The following is a 15,204-nucleotide window of genomic DNA, read 5'->3' as shown; positions in this document are numbered from 1 at the left end:
CGAGTAAGATCCGAGTAGTACGATCAGCAATATTAATGCCATCAGAGCCCTTTTTTGCGTAAATGTCGAATGATAGATAATTTGTCTAAACATTCTGCACCACCATATGGTCGAAACGAGTGGTCCACTTTCTTCACCCATCTAGCATCTAGCAGCCAACATGAATATGACACTAATGTGACTTCAGGTAACGGGTTGTGTGTGGTGTTGCAGTATTGAACATTGGTTGTGCTTGTGTCAAGAACGGCATTGCGAGTGACCAGGGACACGTCCACCTGACTTGCAAGCTCTGGTAGCACATACTGCGCTGATACATGTGGGCCACCAGCTCAATACTGACAATTTTGTTTCTAAGCACCTCATTTTGCGATGCAAGGCACATCAATATCTTAAAACTTTGAATTGATATACTGTGTCTGCTCGTGCCAATCCTGTAAGTATCTGCCTACAATGTAGGTCAGTGAAAATAGTACACAACTTATGTTGAGATTGGCGCCGAGACGCAAGGTACGAACGCAGTCTCGGTTCGGAAGTTCCCGCGCTGGGCGCAGCGCTAGAAGATTAATCGTATGATATTCATTTGCGGACAGAAAATTTACTTACAAAACGAGTCGTTGAGATAGAAACATCTCAGTCCTGTCCTACTGACTAGAGACTGAGATGTGAGTACAGATACCCACTTAGACTGCCTGTATATTGATGAACCTACTATTAGATATTCGTTTAGGTACATACCAAGAGTCCTGTCCTACTGACTAGAGACTGAGATATATTCGTTTAGCCTTGCCCTCGCGTTATCAACCTTAACAGGTTATGAGCCCTGCTGCTTCAGCAATGGATACAATGCTCCCCAGTGCCGGATCCTCATTATTCAACATTCCCCAGCTTGCCGAAGACGGAACAAACTGGATAACTTACAAGGAGAGAATATTGACAGTGATCGGCGCCAGAGGTCTGATGCGTTATGTCGATGGGCGCGCGGCAAAGCCAGTGCCTTACACGATTGATCCAATAACGAGCAAACCAAAGAAGCCAGATGGTACAATGGCCACTGATGCTGAAGTCGAGGACCTGGACAAGAAAATTGATGAGTTCTATATGAAAAACTCACTCGTCAAGCAGCACATCTTTAGCACGATCACGGATCGGCTACTGCTGCGTGTCCAAAAGCTGGACAGTGCCTCGAAGATATGGGAGGAGATTCGGACCATACACGAGGGCAAAAGTGATTTTGTCCAGATAGACCTACGCCGTCGGTTACAAGAGACTCGATGCGAGGAAGGAGGGGATGTAAAAGCTCACCTTGGAGAGCTAATGCGGCTACGTGAATCGCTAGCCAGCATGGGAGCATCACTCGACGACAAAGATTTCGCGGCCATAATTATGGGGTCGCTACCAGAGTCTTATCGTCCTATCCTATCATCAATGAATGCAGCAGCTCGTGTCTCGAAGAAAGTACTCTCACCAGAAGAGATCATGGGCATTGTCTCGGAAGAGTACGAGCACCGGGTTATTATGAACCCAACAGTGTCGAAGAAGGGAGGGAACACAGCCTTGACTGCGGGCGCAAAACCAGATAGGTCGAAGGGCCGAAATGGTGGTGGAAGCTCGAGTGTCACCTGCTACAACTGCAATAATGTCGGACATGTTAAAGCAGACTGCTGGAGTAAAGGCGGAGGCAAAGAGGGTCAGGGACCTAAAAGACGGGGACAAAGGAATGGACGCTCACAGAAGCCAGCTGCCAATGCAGCCACCCAGTCTAGCACGACAACAGCAGGAGAGAACTATGCATTTGCCACATCAGACTTGGCAAGTGTAGCAAAACAGATCAACATACCAGTCGAACACCGTGGAGCAATTGTTGACTCCGGCGCGACATCTCATTTTTGTCCTGATCGCTCAAAATTCATCAGCTTCGTCCAAATCGAGCCGCAGGAGGTGCACACTGCTGACGGATCAAGTATTAGTGCTGTTGGTCGCGGAAACGTCGAAATAGACTTACCATTAGGAAAAACAAGCACCAGAGTTACACTCAAGGACACTCTCTACACCCCGAAGATGGCTTTTACCTTGATCTCGACAAATCGTATTGCTGCAGCCGGTCTTGCAGTCCATTTCGAAGATGCCATGTGCAAAATCCTATCCCCCGCTCCAACACGAAAAGTCATTGCCGAAATTCCACAAATAAATGGACTATATAGTATCGCTGCAAGTCCTCATCAGCACGCAAACATTGCCAAGACCAAACTCACCATTAGCGACTTACATCGTGCCCTAGGCCACGTATCTCAGGCCGCGATTGTTGATGCCATCACGAAAGGCCTTATTGAAGGTGTCGAGCTTGACTCCACCTCGAAGCCAGAATTTTGCGAAGCCTGTACTCAAGCAAAGGCTACACGTCAGCCATTCCCGAAGGAGTCACCAAACAGAGCCAAAAAGTATGGGGAATTAATCCATACTGACCTTTGGGGACCGGCGCAGACAGCAACAATCAATGGGTGCCTGTATTATATAAGTTTCACCGACGACTTCTCGCGTGAAACACAGGTCATGTTCCTAAAGCAGAAAAGCGAGGCATTAGCGGCATTCAAGACATATGAAGCGAGGCTTACCAGGCAGCATGATAGCGCGAAGATCAAGGTCCTTCGTTCGGACCGTGGTGGCGAATACCTAAGCTCTAACTTCAATGTGTACCTGCAAGAGAAGGGAATCAAGCGAGAACTTACTGCTCATGACTCGCCGCAACAAAATGGGGTTGCGGAGCGTCTGAATCGCACATTGGTCGAGTTGGCACGAGCTATGCTAATTGCAAAGAATATGCCGAAATTCCTGTGGGCAGAAGCGGTTAACTATGCTACATGGTTGAAGAATCATTTACCTTCCCATGCCATCCCCGGACACACACCGTATGACCTAATTCATGGTCATCGTCCAGATCTATCCCGCGCACACGAATTTGGGGGGAGGATTTTCGTTCATCTCCCACATGCTGGAAAACTCGAACCGCGAGCTGAAGAAGCCGTGTTTGTAGGTGTTGATCTCGAGAGCAAGGCATCTCGAGTATATTGGCCTGCGAAGAGATGGGTTTCTGTTGAGCGAAACATCAGCTTCGTCCCAACAATGGTACATGCAGCTGATGATGTACTGGCCGAGGGGGAGTCTGAGGTACCTGTGCAAGAGCCACGAACCTTGAACCACGTCCAGCACATCAAACCGACACCAGAAGTGCCAAAAACCCCACCTCAAGTTGCGCAACCACTTCCCACACCACCAACACCTAGACAAACTCGCGTACGTCCACCAGCAGGCTATTATCGTGCACTACATGAGGGGGAGAGAGCCTCAGTCGCAGCAGAAGCAGATGAGAGCCTAGAGCCTACCTCGCTAATCCATTGGGCACTTGCAGCCGCCGAGCCAGAACCAATGCTAAAGGAAGCATTGAGTGGACCGGATGCCGAAGAATGGCAAGAAGCTATTGACTATGAGATAGGTCAGCTCGAAAGGTTAGACGCATGGGAGATAGTAGACGCACCACCTGGAGCCAACATAATACCATGCCACTTTGTGCTAGCCACCAAGCGAGGCCCAAATGGCGAGAAGTTGAAACTGCGGGCACGTTTAGTAGCAAATGGTCAGCGGCAGAAAGAAGGGCTAGATTATTCGGAGACGTTCGCACCTACATCGCATATGACCACCATCCGAACGGTACTATCAATGGCAGCACGTCAGGACTGGGAGGTTCATCAAGTCGATATCAAAAGTGCTTACCTTAATGCACCGCTCAAAGATGACATATATATGCGAGCCCCACCAGGATACCTAAAGCCGGGAGACGAGAACAAAGTACTGAAACTTTTGTGAAGTTTGTATGGCCTTAAACAGGCAGGGTTCGAATGGTCGGAAGAACTCGAAAGATTCTTCCTGGACACCGGATTCAAGCGCTCGGAGGTTGATAGGGCAGTGTACTATCGTCATAGGAAGGACGAGCACATGGTCATAACTAGTTCAGTTGACGACATGGCCATCACTTCGAGGTACACGAAGCATATCGAATGGTTTAAGGACCAACTTCGAAAACGTTTCGAAATCACCGATCTAGGGGAGCTTGGGTGGTTATTAGGATTAAAAGTTGAGCGAAATCGGACAGCACGCACCATCACCCTATCCCAGCAAGCATACGTCGAGACCATCCTACAATGATTTCGCATGCAAGACGCTATGCCTGCATACACACCAATGAACCCTGGTGAAATCTTGTCCACAGATCAGTCTCCATCAACACAGGCAGAGCTGGAAGATATGAAGGACGTACCTTATCAGCGAGCCATCGGCTCGCTGATGTATGCAGCAGTCAGTACACGCCCTGATATCGCATTTCCAGTGGCAATACTGTCGAAATTCATGCGAAACCCGGGATGGACACACTGGAAGGCTGTCAAACAAATCATCCGTCATCTCCAAGCTACCAAGAACATGCAGCTTACCTTAGGATTGACTGACACGGGCATAGAAGCCTTCGTAGACGCGGATTGGGCGTCCCAGCCTCATCGGCACTCGATAACAGGGTATGTTGTCCTGTTAAATGGTGGGCCGGTGGCCTGGAGTGCCAGAAAGCAGTCGTTAATTGCACTCTCGACGGCCGAGGCAGAGTATATAGCGCTCACCAGCGTTGCTCGCGAGATCCTATTCATACAAGCTCTTTTGGACGAGTTGTATGGACCGACTCCAGATTCAATTCCTGTATATTGCGACAATCAAGGGGCTATAGCGCTGGCATCAAACAATAAATTTCACGGACGCACCAAGCATATCGACATCCGATACCATTATATCCGCGAACTCGTCAAAAATGGCACCCTCCATCTCGAATATTGTCCCACTGACGACAATCTTGCTGATATCCTCACTAAAGCGCTGCCACGGCCACGCCTGGAGAAATTATGTTCGAAGATGTCGTTGGGAATTAGCGGGGCCTAGGTGGTGATGATTGTGAGCCGAATCGAGAAGTTGCGTTCGAGGGGGAGTGTTGAGATTGGCGCCGAGACGCAAGGTACGAACGCAGTCTCGGTTCGGAAGTTCCCGCGCTGGGCGCAGCGCTAGAAGATTAATCGTATGATATTCATTTGCGGACAGAAAATTTACTTACAAAACGAGTCGTTGAGATAGAAACATCTCAGTCCTGTCCTACTGACTAGAGACTGAGATGTGAGTACAGATACCCACTTAGACTGCCTGTATATTGATGAACCTACTATTAGATATTCGTTTAGGTACATACCAAGAGTCCTGTCCTACTGACTAGAGACTGAGATATATTCGTTTAGCCTTGCCCTCGCGTTATCAACCTTAACAACTTATGTCCTCCTCGTCACAAATCTAACCACTAGTTAAATGATCCTCTTCTGCATGTCAGTCACTATTTCTTAATGTTTGACTTCTAGTCACTCGGTATGCGGGTATTGTACTGTGGTACATCCCTTGTGATTAATGTACTTGCGCATCATACTTGGAGTCTCGGCATACGCATGTAATCATTGTGTAGATTAGCCACAAAGGCTACGTGTTTAAAGTCATATATGGTCTCTAACACTGGCTAAGCTAATCACCTTCCGCATATTACAGTTCCTGTTGCTTAACGTCTGACTCCCAGTTGTGTAGTTTTAAGACAGTGTATTGCGCGAAAAGGATTATAATTTCTTCACTTACATGCCATACTTGGTGGTCCGACAAATACGTATTATTATTATTTAAATTGGTCAAGGAGGCTACGTGTTTAAAGGTAGATATGACATTATCTAACCACTTACCATATTTTACCTGATTGCAGATATTATGACCATTATAAGGCGGATATAATGGTTGGTAACGTATCTTGATTTTCAGTGATGTAAGGGCAAGAGGGCAATTACACAGAAAGCTGACTAAGCCAATTATGTGGCTATGTAAGTATGCAAATTAGACTGTCCGAGTAATTCTTTGACGCAAAACGATGACAACAATTCTGCAAGCAGTTCGCCCTTTGCGTGCTGCTCGTTTTCTGCAGTCGGTGCGTTGGAACTCAAATGAAGTCCCACTCATCGATCCTTCGCGTATGATTCAAAGGCCTGACTTCCAACCATCCACTCGCAAGTCGAAAGGTGCTGCCCTCAGACCCCATCTTGGCGTCGAGGTAGACCCGAACCATGGCCTTTGGGCTTTTTTCAGAAAGAAGGAAGTCGACGGGGAGATGGTATATGTGAGTCTTGAAGGAAGAGACACGTTCCAAGATGATCCCGGTGAGTGTTAAATATTTTCTTTGTGTATTCTCGCGGGTTGCTCAGTCACTGTCCGCAGCGAGGTCATGGAAAGCAGCAGAACTTCGGCGAAAGAGCTTCAAGGACTTGCATACGCTTTGGTATGTTCTCTTGCGAGAACGAAACCTCCTTGCGGCCCAGAGAGAGGAGGCGAGACGAATTGGTGTCAGCAATCCTGAGAGTCTTGCTGGCATTAAAAAGGATGTTCAAGTGAGCATGCCATTTTTATGCCGGACTAAAGCATTGAATGTTTTTACAGTGTCGGAAATCAATGGCACGTATAAAATACGTGATTAACGAGCGGAGACTACTTTACGAGAAGTATATTGCTGAATTGGAAGCTAAACGCCAGCTCTTGGCATCCGAGCCGAAGCCCACGACAACTGGCGTTCAACCATCTCAAGATAAAGAAAATGTCCCTCGTACGCGCGCTGAGAGGCTGAAGGCACGACGGACCAAGAGGTCGAGTACACCCATTACTGTGTGACGCGACGAGGGAGTCGCGTCCCAAACTCTTGTACCATACTCGTAGTTACCCATAATTGCTTCGACCGAATCTACCATCTCCTGTGATGTTTGATATTACTGTGATGTTGTCCGTGATCCGCTTCGGCTTTGCTCCCAATCACTCATGGCTCGTGATATCTGGCAGTCTCTGACAGAGGGCTGCTCGTACATCTCCAGTTGCCTTCTACCACGACGGATAAGGTGCTCTATAGCTGCAACATTGCGAGGTGATACAGAAGATGCTTGCGTGTGAAAGTTGTAGCGCACGAAGAGGAGAAATTTTGGCTGGGTCAAAACTGGTTTGGTACGGACCATGCGTAATGCACTAGAGGATCCATCAAGAAAGTTTGCATTTGTCCCGACTGTCACTTACCGTCTATAGAGTGCTAAGACCTCCTTTTGAAGTCCCGACTTTCTCAATGACATCGCAGACAGTTTGGACGTTGGTACTGAGTCTGCGTGGAAGTATTACAACTCCGGTAACTCATGAAATGTTGAAGTTTGGTTGCCGGTCATTCTACATTTTGTCATGAGCCATGATCGTGATGCCACTGTCGCTTCGTTCTCATTGTCTACAGAGATTAAGTTCTTTTCGCCGGCTTCATACAAGTTCAGCTTTGCGTTCTGAGACTGGTAGTTTCAATCCAGCCGAATACTGCAAAGACTTGGTACGGAAACATGACTATGAAGGTTATTTGACGTCCCAGCTATACCCTAAACGATTTCAAGGTGGGTATCTAGCACTCAGAGCATTCTATGTACGTGTGACGCTTTACCGGTGTTTGACTGTCTTTGACTCGCGCTTTAGATCGAGCTTGCCACGGTGCGAGAGGCGGTGTCCCAGACTACCTTGGGTCAGGCACGCCTAATGTTCTGGCGAGATGCCATGAAAGATATTTACAATGTGGGTGGCACTTTTTTGAATACCGCAATCACCTGATGGTCTCTGTCAATGATAGGATAAGCCTCCGCGCCATCCTATTGCTCTTGCGATGTATGAAGCAACACGGGATAACCATTTGTCTCTATATCACTTTAACAGAATAATCGAAGCAAGGGTGAGCGATTCGTTTATGCGTTCACATATGGCCCTTATAGTTGTCTAACTTGAAGGAACAAGAACTTCATAACCAGACACACCTTACTCTGGAGTCCATGACATCACATGCGGAGTCTACTTCATCAACTTTCCTCTATCTTCTGTTGGAAATGCTGAAACTCCCCTCCTCCACGCTTGCGCACGCAGCCTCGCATCTCGGGGTAGCTCAATCATTGACGACCCTTATACGAGCTTTACCTTTTCATGCTAGTAAGGGTGTTATGGTCATACCCGCGGAGATCACTGCCAAGCATAACGTCAATCAGCAAGAAATTTTCAGCAAGGGGAAATCGTCCCACGGGCTAGAGGATGCGGTGTTTGAACTCGCAACTGTTGCAAATGATCATTTACTCACCGCACGCGACATGTTCAAGGAGTCCGGGGGCAGGGTCCCACCGGACGCCATGCCTGTGTTTTCCGCTGCTGTACGTCGGATTTTTCGGATTACTATGATGTTTGACGAATTTTTTTAGATACCAGTGGTGTCCATTCTATCGACGTTGGAATCGGTCAATTTCAACGTCTTTAACCCCTCCTTGCAGATCCGAGATTGGAGATTAGCGTGGCAAGTCTGGAGGAGTTACTATAAGAGGACTTTCTAAAAAGACATGCCGGCATTGCATCTTAGCACAATGTAGCGCCTGTAACGGTGTAGAACGTTGCCATTTCACGCATCTTTTCACTCTGAACAGCTTAAACTTCATGATACGATATTTTGTGGAACATTGTGATCGCTTTGGCCAAGGTTTTTTGACTTTCAAGATGCAGTGGTGGTTGAATTTAGAAGTCCGATGAAGTGCGTTCTCCGGCTGCACACCTCTTGACACCCAACCACATCATCGTAAACGCCAACCTCGTCAAGTCCCTAATCCTAGTCGTTAGGTTCCTTGGACGGAGTCAACTTGCGACTAGTGCTCTTTCTGAGCACTTCAAGCTTCTGCCTACCGCAGTCAAGAACCCTTCTACCACACGCCATGCAACGCCTGTGTGGTATGTTTTCTGATCATTCTTTTTCTCACTCATAACCTGAGATTTGCATAGATGAAGTCATCGAATTGATCTTCTACGAGCTCGACGACCCGACCGCTTTAACGCTCACTTCCAAACACTTTCACAATGTGTCCCAAGACCCCTACGTTCGAGCCCACTACTTTCTCAACCGCTATGGTCGCATGGATGCTATGTTTTGGGCTTTAGGAAGAGGGAAGATCATGTCCGACAAAGTCATCGACGTTTGTCACTTATTTCTCTCGCTGTGTCTCAGCGCTTCATGGAGCCTAACTGATTATATGCGCTCCCTTTGTCTAGATCCTAATCAGTAGTGGCGCATATGTATCCAGATATCTTGTCCAAGTCGCCATACACCATTATTTTAGGTCTGCAAATCATTTCATAAAGACCGCATGGGTTCGCAACATGTCGATTCCCGTTTTCGCTCATTTCATGAAGGTCGCTTGCGGGTTGTTCGATGAAGTACCATTGGGAAAGAATGAGGATGACGGTTATTTCTTCGCTGTATTTTTAAAGGAGAGTAGGCTTCCACCAGATATGAAGAGTACAAAGTGGGAGACGGTGCGAGATATTTTTGGCAAGTATAAGGTGCGCGGCGTCAATTTCCTTAATGGTATGGTTTCCTACGATTCGCTTTAGTTTATCCCGTTCAGCATGAAGGTTGGTTTCTGGAACGTCACAACCAGGCTTGGGTATACTCAAGGCGTCATCGTATAGGACCCCCTTATGGTGCAGTTACCGATCGCTCTCGCTATCGAGCCAAGATTGCTTCCCTATGCTGAAGCCAATGGATTCCACATGGACACCAAGGTAATCTTGCCTTTTAACACATCCACCACTAATACTAAAGAATTTGATAGTACCGCGACTTCGTCTTCCGTAAGATGTTTGAGAAGATGGCGCTCAACAACGGTGAGCGGTCCGATGACATTCTCAGGAATGTGCGCGAGCTGCGGCGTCTTGATGCTAGGTGAGAGCAAGCAGTCTTATTATAATAGTTTTTGCATGCTCAGATACGTATTCGCATTTCGTGGTCCTGATTACCTGCTAGGATGTTCCTGAGTCGCACAGTAGCAGCTGAAATCTGCATGGAATCAAAGAGCAATGAGTCGGCTTACCGTGCACTCAAGATCCTCGATCGTACCAAGGAACTCCTATTCGATCTCTCGTACGTACACCTTCTTTTGAGATCAACGTTCATTCACCTCTCATTCTTACTTCACTGACCCATAGCGCCGTCGTCGCTGAGTTGATCAAGGTGAATTCAGAATGGACTTTGTGTGGCTTTAACTTGAGCTCGGTTTTTAGCTATTTGTCAACACTCGTTCTATCACTTCCGCCTATACCATCAACGTTCTCAGACATCTATACGCCGATTTTCCTAGTACAGATCCAACAGTCCGCATTGTCATGCTCCTCACAGCATGTTTGTCGGATAATGTCCTGGTCCAGCCAAACCCCTCAGGTACACTGAAGAGCAAATTAGAACCCCTGGGTCTACTCCCATTGACGAGGAAGGATATTGTGGACATCTTAACCAATCCATTTGTTGAGAAACATTCAGCTCTTGTTGACTTCGCGAAGGACGAGATGAATCTCAGTTCGAGTGATATCAAAGACATCCTTCAAGAAGTTGCTGTGAAGTGCCTTAAGATTGGCAGTAAGGTGAGTGTTTGGACTAAAGATTGTGGTGGGCCATTATTTTGACGACTTTGATAAATAGGGGAAGACGCTCAAGAAACTCGTTGACTGCCATCCATATCTTCATGCGGTATTGCAAGAAAATGCGGTTCAGTGTTATGCGATAAATTTGGACGATCTTCCTTCGTATGACGATGAAGAGGCATGCGCTACATACGAAGCCCCACTATGTAGAGATTTCAACACCAGCTCGAAAGCCACACGGAATAGCTCTGTGGCTGCTGGCCTTCATTCGGCAGAGCCGAACGCTTCGGGAGACGCAATTGCTACAGATGGTCGCGAGATGGACGAGGATGAAAGTGGGAATGAAGGACCTGTTCAAGCTGAAAGCGGGAACACGTCAGAATTGGTTAGTGTATTGTTGCTTTTAACGTCGAAACGTTTGCTCACAACGTTGCAGGGGATCATCGGTCAAGATACATTGTCCTCTATGATTCGACAGGACGAAATGGCTCCCACACGTTCTCGCAGGCGGTCTTTCTATTTCAGCTACTTTGGATCTGACACCACCGGAAAGCTCGGGTACCCAACAGGTAATGATTGAACCTCATGCATATACAACCATGAATGTTCATAATGCATCGCAGACTTCATTCCAGTTGGTCGATGGGTCAAAGAACGATATCCGGTCCGAAGTGCGATGGCTGCTACGTTCCTGACACACGCCGTGATCAATAACAACACTACGGTCGGTGCGGCATTCCCCTGAGGAATGATCCCTCTGACACAATAGCACAGCTTCTTCATGTATTTTTCACATGCAATACCCCCTCAACTAACTATGTTTCAACATCACAACATGTACCTGTAACACTCAAGCATTTCAGGCTACTTGCACGCCTCGGAAAAGCACCGGTTAGCATAAATCGATGGTAGGGTGTACTTTTTGCTGACTGTTTCTGAACCCTTACTAGAACTGGTGTCTTTACCACGAGATTGAGAACGGCGCCGAATTTTACTTTTCTGAAGAAGACTATCTTTCGAAGCAACCACCAGCGACGGAACCGAAGCGGTGTAGCAAAGTGAAAGTGAAGTCGAAGGAGACTAGCCCCACCATCCCTCGTTTATCTACCCAGGCCGGTCCGTCGAAGGTTCAAGTTTCTCCACGCGCCACTAAACGGAGACCGCGGCGCTCTGCGGCCGCTGTCATGTCTTATGTCATCCCAGATTCTGATGATGAAGCTATCGTTGAGGATGATGACGAAAATGCTGTTGTCGTCCTCATGACAATGCAGGCAAAGAAGCGAAAGGTAGAGTCGAATCTACAACGGTGGGTCAAGCATCTGTCAGTGTTGCTGGCCGAGGAACAGAAAAAGGTACCGTTCTTAATCAATCAACTTCTCTTCAAATGTCAACCTTTGTTTCATAGTACAAGGAAAAACGCAAGCGTCTTGAGAAGAGTGCGCCTTCCGAGGGAAGACGTCGCGTTGCAAAGGTAGTCATTCATCCTCTCTTGACCTGGCCCTTGTCTGATAGACGTCCAAATTTAGAGCGAGTTTCATAAATCATTGATGGTCAATCTTCGCTCTCTACGAAAACTGGACCTAGATAAGCGGAAACAACTTTATGGCCCAGACGCAGCGGAAGATGATTACTTCACCGAAGATGATGGTGATGATGAATATCGGGAACGGACAACACGCGCTAACAAGAGGCGCCGTGTGACCACGTAGCTTTTAGTGTCCATTATGTTTATATCATTATACGCGTGCTCGCCGCACGTTACGCACATACTAATATCGCATCGCATCACACTACCCACTACGTTATATTCCTTCTGGAAAGTCGTTTAATGGATGTTCAGATGACATGTAGCAATCTGCTCAAATTCGGTATCTGTAGCGCACAGAACGATCACCCAACCTGATTCTCTCTTCCTCGGTTTCATCCTTTGATTCGCCCTTTGACAATAAACGATCTCGCCTCTTGTTCTCCATACTCATCATGACCCACAAATATGCGGTCATTACGATTGCGAACAGGAGATAGCCGATGGCTATAAGATTGGGTGTGCGGTACAGGTGACTGGCCAGTGTGGGCCTGTAGATCAGACAGCCTGCAATCGCGCCGATATCGCCGACGCTGATTTGAAGGGCTACCGCAACTGCACGTTTAGCCTGACCAGAAACGTTCTCCCCAGGCCAACTGTGACATGTTATGAGCTAGTGGAGCGCAACTGGAGTTACCTGAACAGACCTCAGAAGAAGCGAATTGCCTGTATACACGCCGGCTGTATCAAATCAGGACATATGAGCGACAAAGCCTCGACTAATTTTCTGCGACTCACCCGCTGCGAGGTGTACTCCAAAATATTGAAGACCGGCTGTTATATGTATGAGCACGCGTTGCGCCAAACGACTGGTCAAATTAGGTAACTTACGTTTCGTGCAAGTGATGAGAAGGATATATCCTTGAGGTTCATGAGATAATTAAAGTGCGTGGCAAAAATGCTCTCACCAATGATGGATACAATTGCAGCTCCTATGATGAACGGCGCTCTTGCATTGTACTTGCTTGAGAAATATACTGTGGTCCATATTGAGAAGCTTGCGAGTACATTCGGGGGAACGGTCATCCTTGGTGTGAATCTACATCAACATTGGATCGAACTTCGAGATCAAAGGCACCTACAGTTGAGCCTGCCATGTCTCGAACCCGAGTCCCGCGATGATTGTAGGCTAGAACAAACAGTCAGCATCATTCTTGATTTCCTTCAATGACGAACGTACCAGGAAAAGGCTGAGCGAGTACAGTACAAAAGAGAATCCATGGAAGAGGAATGCATATGCCCAGACTAAGTGATCGCGAAAAGCATCTCCGACGGACGACCATTTGAAAGTTTGGTCAGTCCCCGCATCAGAATCTGCTCGCAATCTATCTAGCAGGCGCGTTTTTTCTGTTTCAGATAACTGTAAAAGTTGACGTTTGTGGGTGACGAAACAGAAGGAGAACACGCACAAATTTGGCCTTGTGAGACCAAGTGGGCACAATGAAATATGCGATAAGGGAAATGACCGCTGTCAGTAAACCTTCAAGAATGAATATCCTTTTCGACGTTGTGTTAATGAGGTGATGCCTGAGAACACGAACATACCATTGCCAACCGCGTTTTCCGCCCACACCATTCATCAATCCAATGCAATATGCAAATATCCCTTCAGAAATTTAATCGAACTGCAGCCATACCCAGAATGTCTAGCATACCTCCAAATGCCCCCGCCAATGCCGAACCACCGAAGAAAATTGCAACTCGCCAACTCCGTTCGCGTCTATATAATACAAAAGCGGTTAAGCCCCGGTATGCATAAGAGTCCAGCATTGTGCTTCTCACCTCAGGTAATATACTGAGAAGACGTATATCACACCGGGAAACAGCCCAGCTTCCGTGGCACCAAGTACTGACGATAGATAGGCAATCAGCACCAGTGCCTCCAGAGTCCACACACATAAGCCAACATACAGAATCTGATTCCAAATAACCCGGCTTGGTTCTTGACAAGACCCTGGCCAATAGAGACGATACCCCAGGCAAGAGTCAATGACGGGAGCCAAACTTGTGGATTACATTTCTTCAGTCTGCACAGCGACGATAACAAGTTAGATTCCCCTCTAGATCAGCATTGATGGAAATTGGTATCACATTATCTAGGGGAAATGAGGTTAGCCGAAGAAGTGAATTGGAATTTGCGGCACATACATTAGCAGGGATCTCGAAAACAATATAACCGACAAAATATATGGCCAAAGCGGTGTTATAACTAGCAGCAGATACGCCGAGATCCTATGATGTAGAACGAACATCACATGTCAGGCCCAGGGTTCAAATCACGAAAAGCGTAAACCACCGCACAGTTGTCATTCCATCGAGTCTACATGTTATGTAAATCGTCAGCAGTGCAAGACTCAAGTACATATTAGCTTTGCTTACTTCGCATTCCCGATGTTTGACCTTTGGAACATTATGAGCTCACAATGCAGCTAGAGTCAGATAGATAACAAACCTATCCAGGAAACTAAGGAGGTAAAGCAGAGTGAAAACAGGCAGAAGTCTACGGTCGACCTTGCGTAAAAGTCTGTGATCCTCTACGGAAATCTCGGGCTGGTCCTCCTCAACCACGTAGTTCTTTTCAGATACAGACATAGTAAGTTGAACGTGACTGGTAAGCACAGAATAGCATTTTGCACCTATACGATTCGCTTATACGTTGCAGGAACATACGCAACTGATGGGCGAGATGGCGTATTGGAAAAGCTGTGTTAAGGGAACAAAGATATCATAGCTCATTTCCACGAACTCTCAGAGGTCAGTCTCACCACCATGATGGACACGGCTGTGGTACCTGAGAGTATACATAGACACTGAGGGTCAGGTGATATGGTCGTCACGGCGACGCGCCTGTGACGAGGCACTGTCACAAATCAAGCACTTACGCTCGAAGTTAATATCATGTAATAATAGCCTGAGTGCTGAATCTACTTCTCACCAGATTTACAGTGCTTCAAGTTGTCCTCTTTGTTCGTACTATGTAGTGTCCATCTCGTGTTTGTGTTGTATCTATGATCATTGATCTAATGTTGTCTTTCAGACGCAAT

At 47.0% G+C, this 15,204-nt stretch overlaps 5 protein-coding genes across 5 annotated transcripts; 3 read left to right on the top strand and 2 right to left on the bottom strand.

The window, feature by feature from the left end:
* Nucleotides 1-5,954: 5,954 nt before the first annotated feature.
* On the top strand, nt 5,955-6,828 carry HD556DRAFT_80287 (mitochondrial 39-S ribosomal protein L47 (MRP-L47)-domain-containing protein). The gene is made up of 3 exons (XM_041311678.1): nt 5,955-6,275; nt 6,334-6,503; nt 6,553-6,828. Exons 1-3 carry the CDS (start codon nt 5,990-5,992, stop codon nt 6,778-6,780), a joined length of 684 nt encoding a protein of 227 aa, XP_041153449.1. The 5' UTR covers nt 5,955-5,989; the 3' UTR covers nt 6,781-6,828.
* HD556DRAFT_80283 (uncharacterized protein) lies at nt 6,733-7,285 on the bottom strand. Its single transcript, XM_041311677.1, has 2 exons — nt 7,174-7,285; nt 6,733-7,125 (listed from the first exon to the last, which is right to left on the bottom strand). The coding sequence occupies exons 1-2, from the start codon at nt 7,224-7,226 to the stop codon at nt 6,876-6,878; spliced, it is 303 nt and encodes a 100-aa protein (XP_041153448.1). The 5' UTR covers nt 7,227-7,285; the 3' UTR covers nt 6,733-6,875.
* A 42-nt stretch (nt 7,286-7,327) lies between these two features.
* Nucleotides 7,328-8,624, top strand: HD556DRAFT_1418292 (isoprenoid synthase domain-containing protein). Its single transcript, XM_041304410.1, has 5 exons — nt 7,328-7,558; nt 7,609-7,704; nt 7,760-7,858; nt 7,914-8,324; nt 8,373-8,624. Exons 1-5 carry the CDS (start codon nt 7,337-7,339, stop codon nt 8,499-8,501), a joined length of 957 nt encoding a protein of 318 aa, XP_041153447.1. The 5' UTR covers nt 7,328-7,336; the 3' UTR covers nt 8,502-8,624.
* A 249-nt stretch (nt 8,625-8,873) lies between these two features.
* Nucleotides 8,874-12,284, top strand: HD556DRAFT_1434905 (uncharacterized protein; the record flags this gene model as incomplete). Its single annotated transcript, XM_041305372.1, has 16 exons — nt 8,874-8,889; nt 8,941-9,131; nt 9,208-9,498; nt 9,550-9,570; nt 9,628-9,720; nt 9,771-9,880; nt 9,962-10,078; nt 10,144-10,168; nt 10,219-10,575; nt 10,634-10,960; nt 11,012-11,144; nt 11,199-11,299; nt 11,431-11,466; nt 11,526-11,927; nt 11,981-12,046; nt 12,102-12,284. 16 exons carry the CDS (start codon nt 8,874-8,876, stop codon nt 12,282-12,284), a joined length of 2,469 nt encoding a protein of 822 aa, XP_041153446.1.
* Nucleotides 12,285-12,434: 150 nt separating this feature from the next.
* On the bottom strand, nt 12,435-14,993 carry HD556DRAFT_1278965 (MFS general substrate transporter; the record flags this gene model as incomplete). The annotated part of the gene is made up of 16 exons (XM_041299265.1): nt 14,613-14,993; nt 14,540-14,560; nt 14,462-14,480; nt 14,309-14,392; nt 14,252-14,256; nt 14,072-14,187; nt 13,943-14,009; nt 13,816-13,880; nt 13,570-13,766; nt 13,341-13,520; nt 13,243-13,289; nt 13,069-13,187; nt 12,992-13,021; nt 12,899-12,934; nt 12,808-12,841; nt 12,435-12,756 (listed from the first exon to the last, which is right to left on the bottom strand). Exons 1-16 carry the CDS (start codon nt 14,750-14,752, stop codon nt 12,435-12,437), a joined length of 1,482 nt encoding a protein of 493 aa, XP_041153445.1. The 5' UTR covers nt 14,753-14,993.
* Between the last annotated feature and the right edge of the window lie 211 nt (nt 14,994-15,204).

The sequence above is a fragment of the Suillus plorans genome, assembly GCF_016647745.1.
Source record: "Suillus plorans strain S12 chromosome Unknown HD556scaffold_100, whole genome shotgun sequence".
Lineage (NCBI taxonomy): Eukaryota > Fungi > Basidiomycota > Agaricomycetes > Boletales > Suillaceae > Suillus > Suillus plorans.
This window is presented reverse-complemented; position numbering and strand designations above follow the sequence as displayed.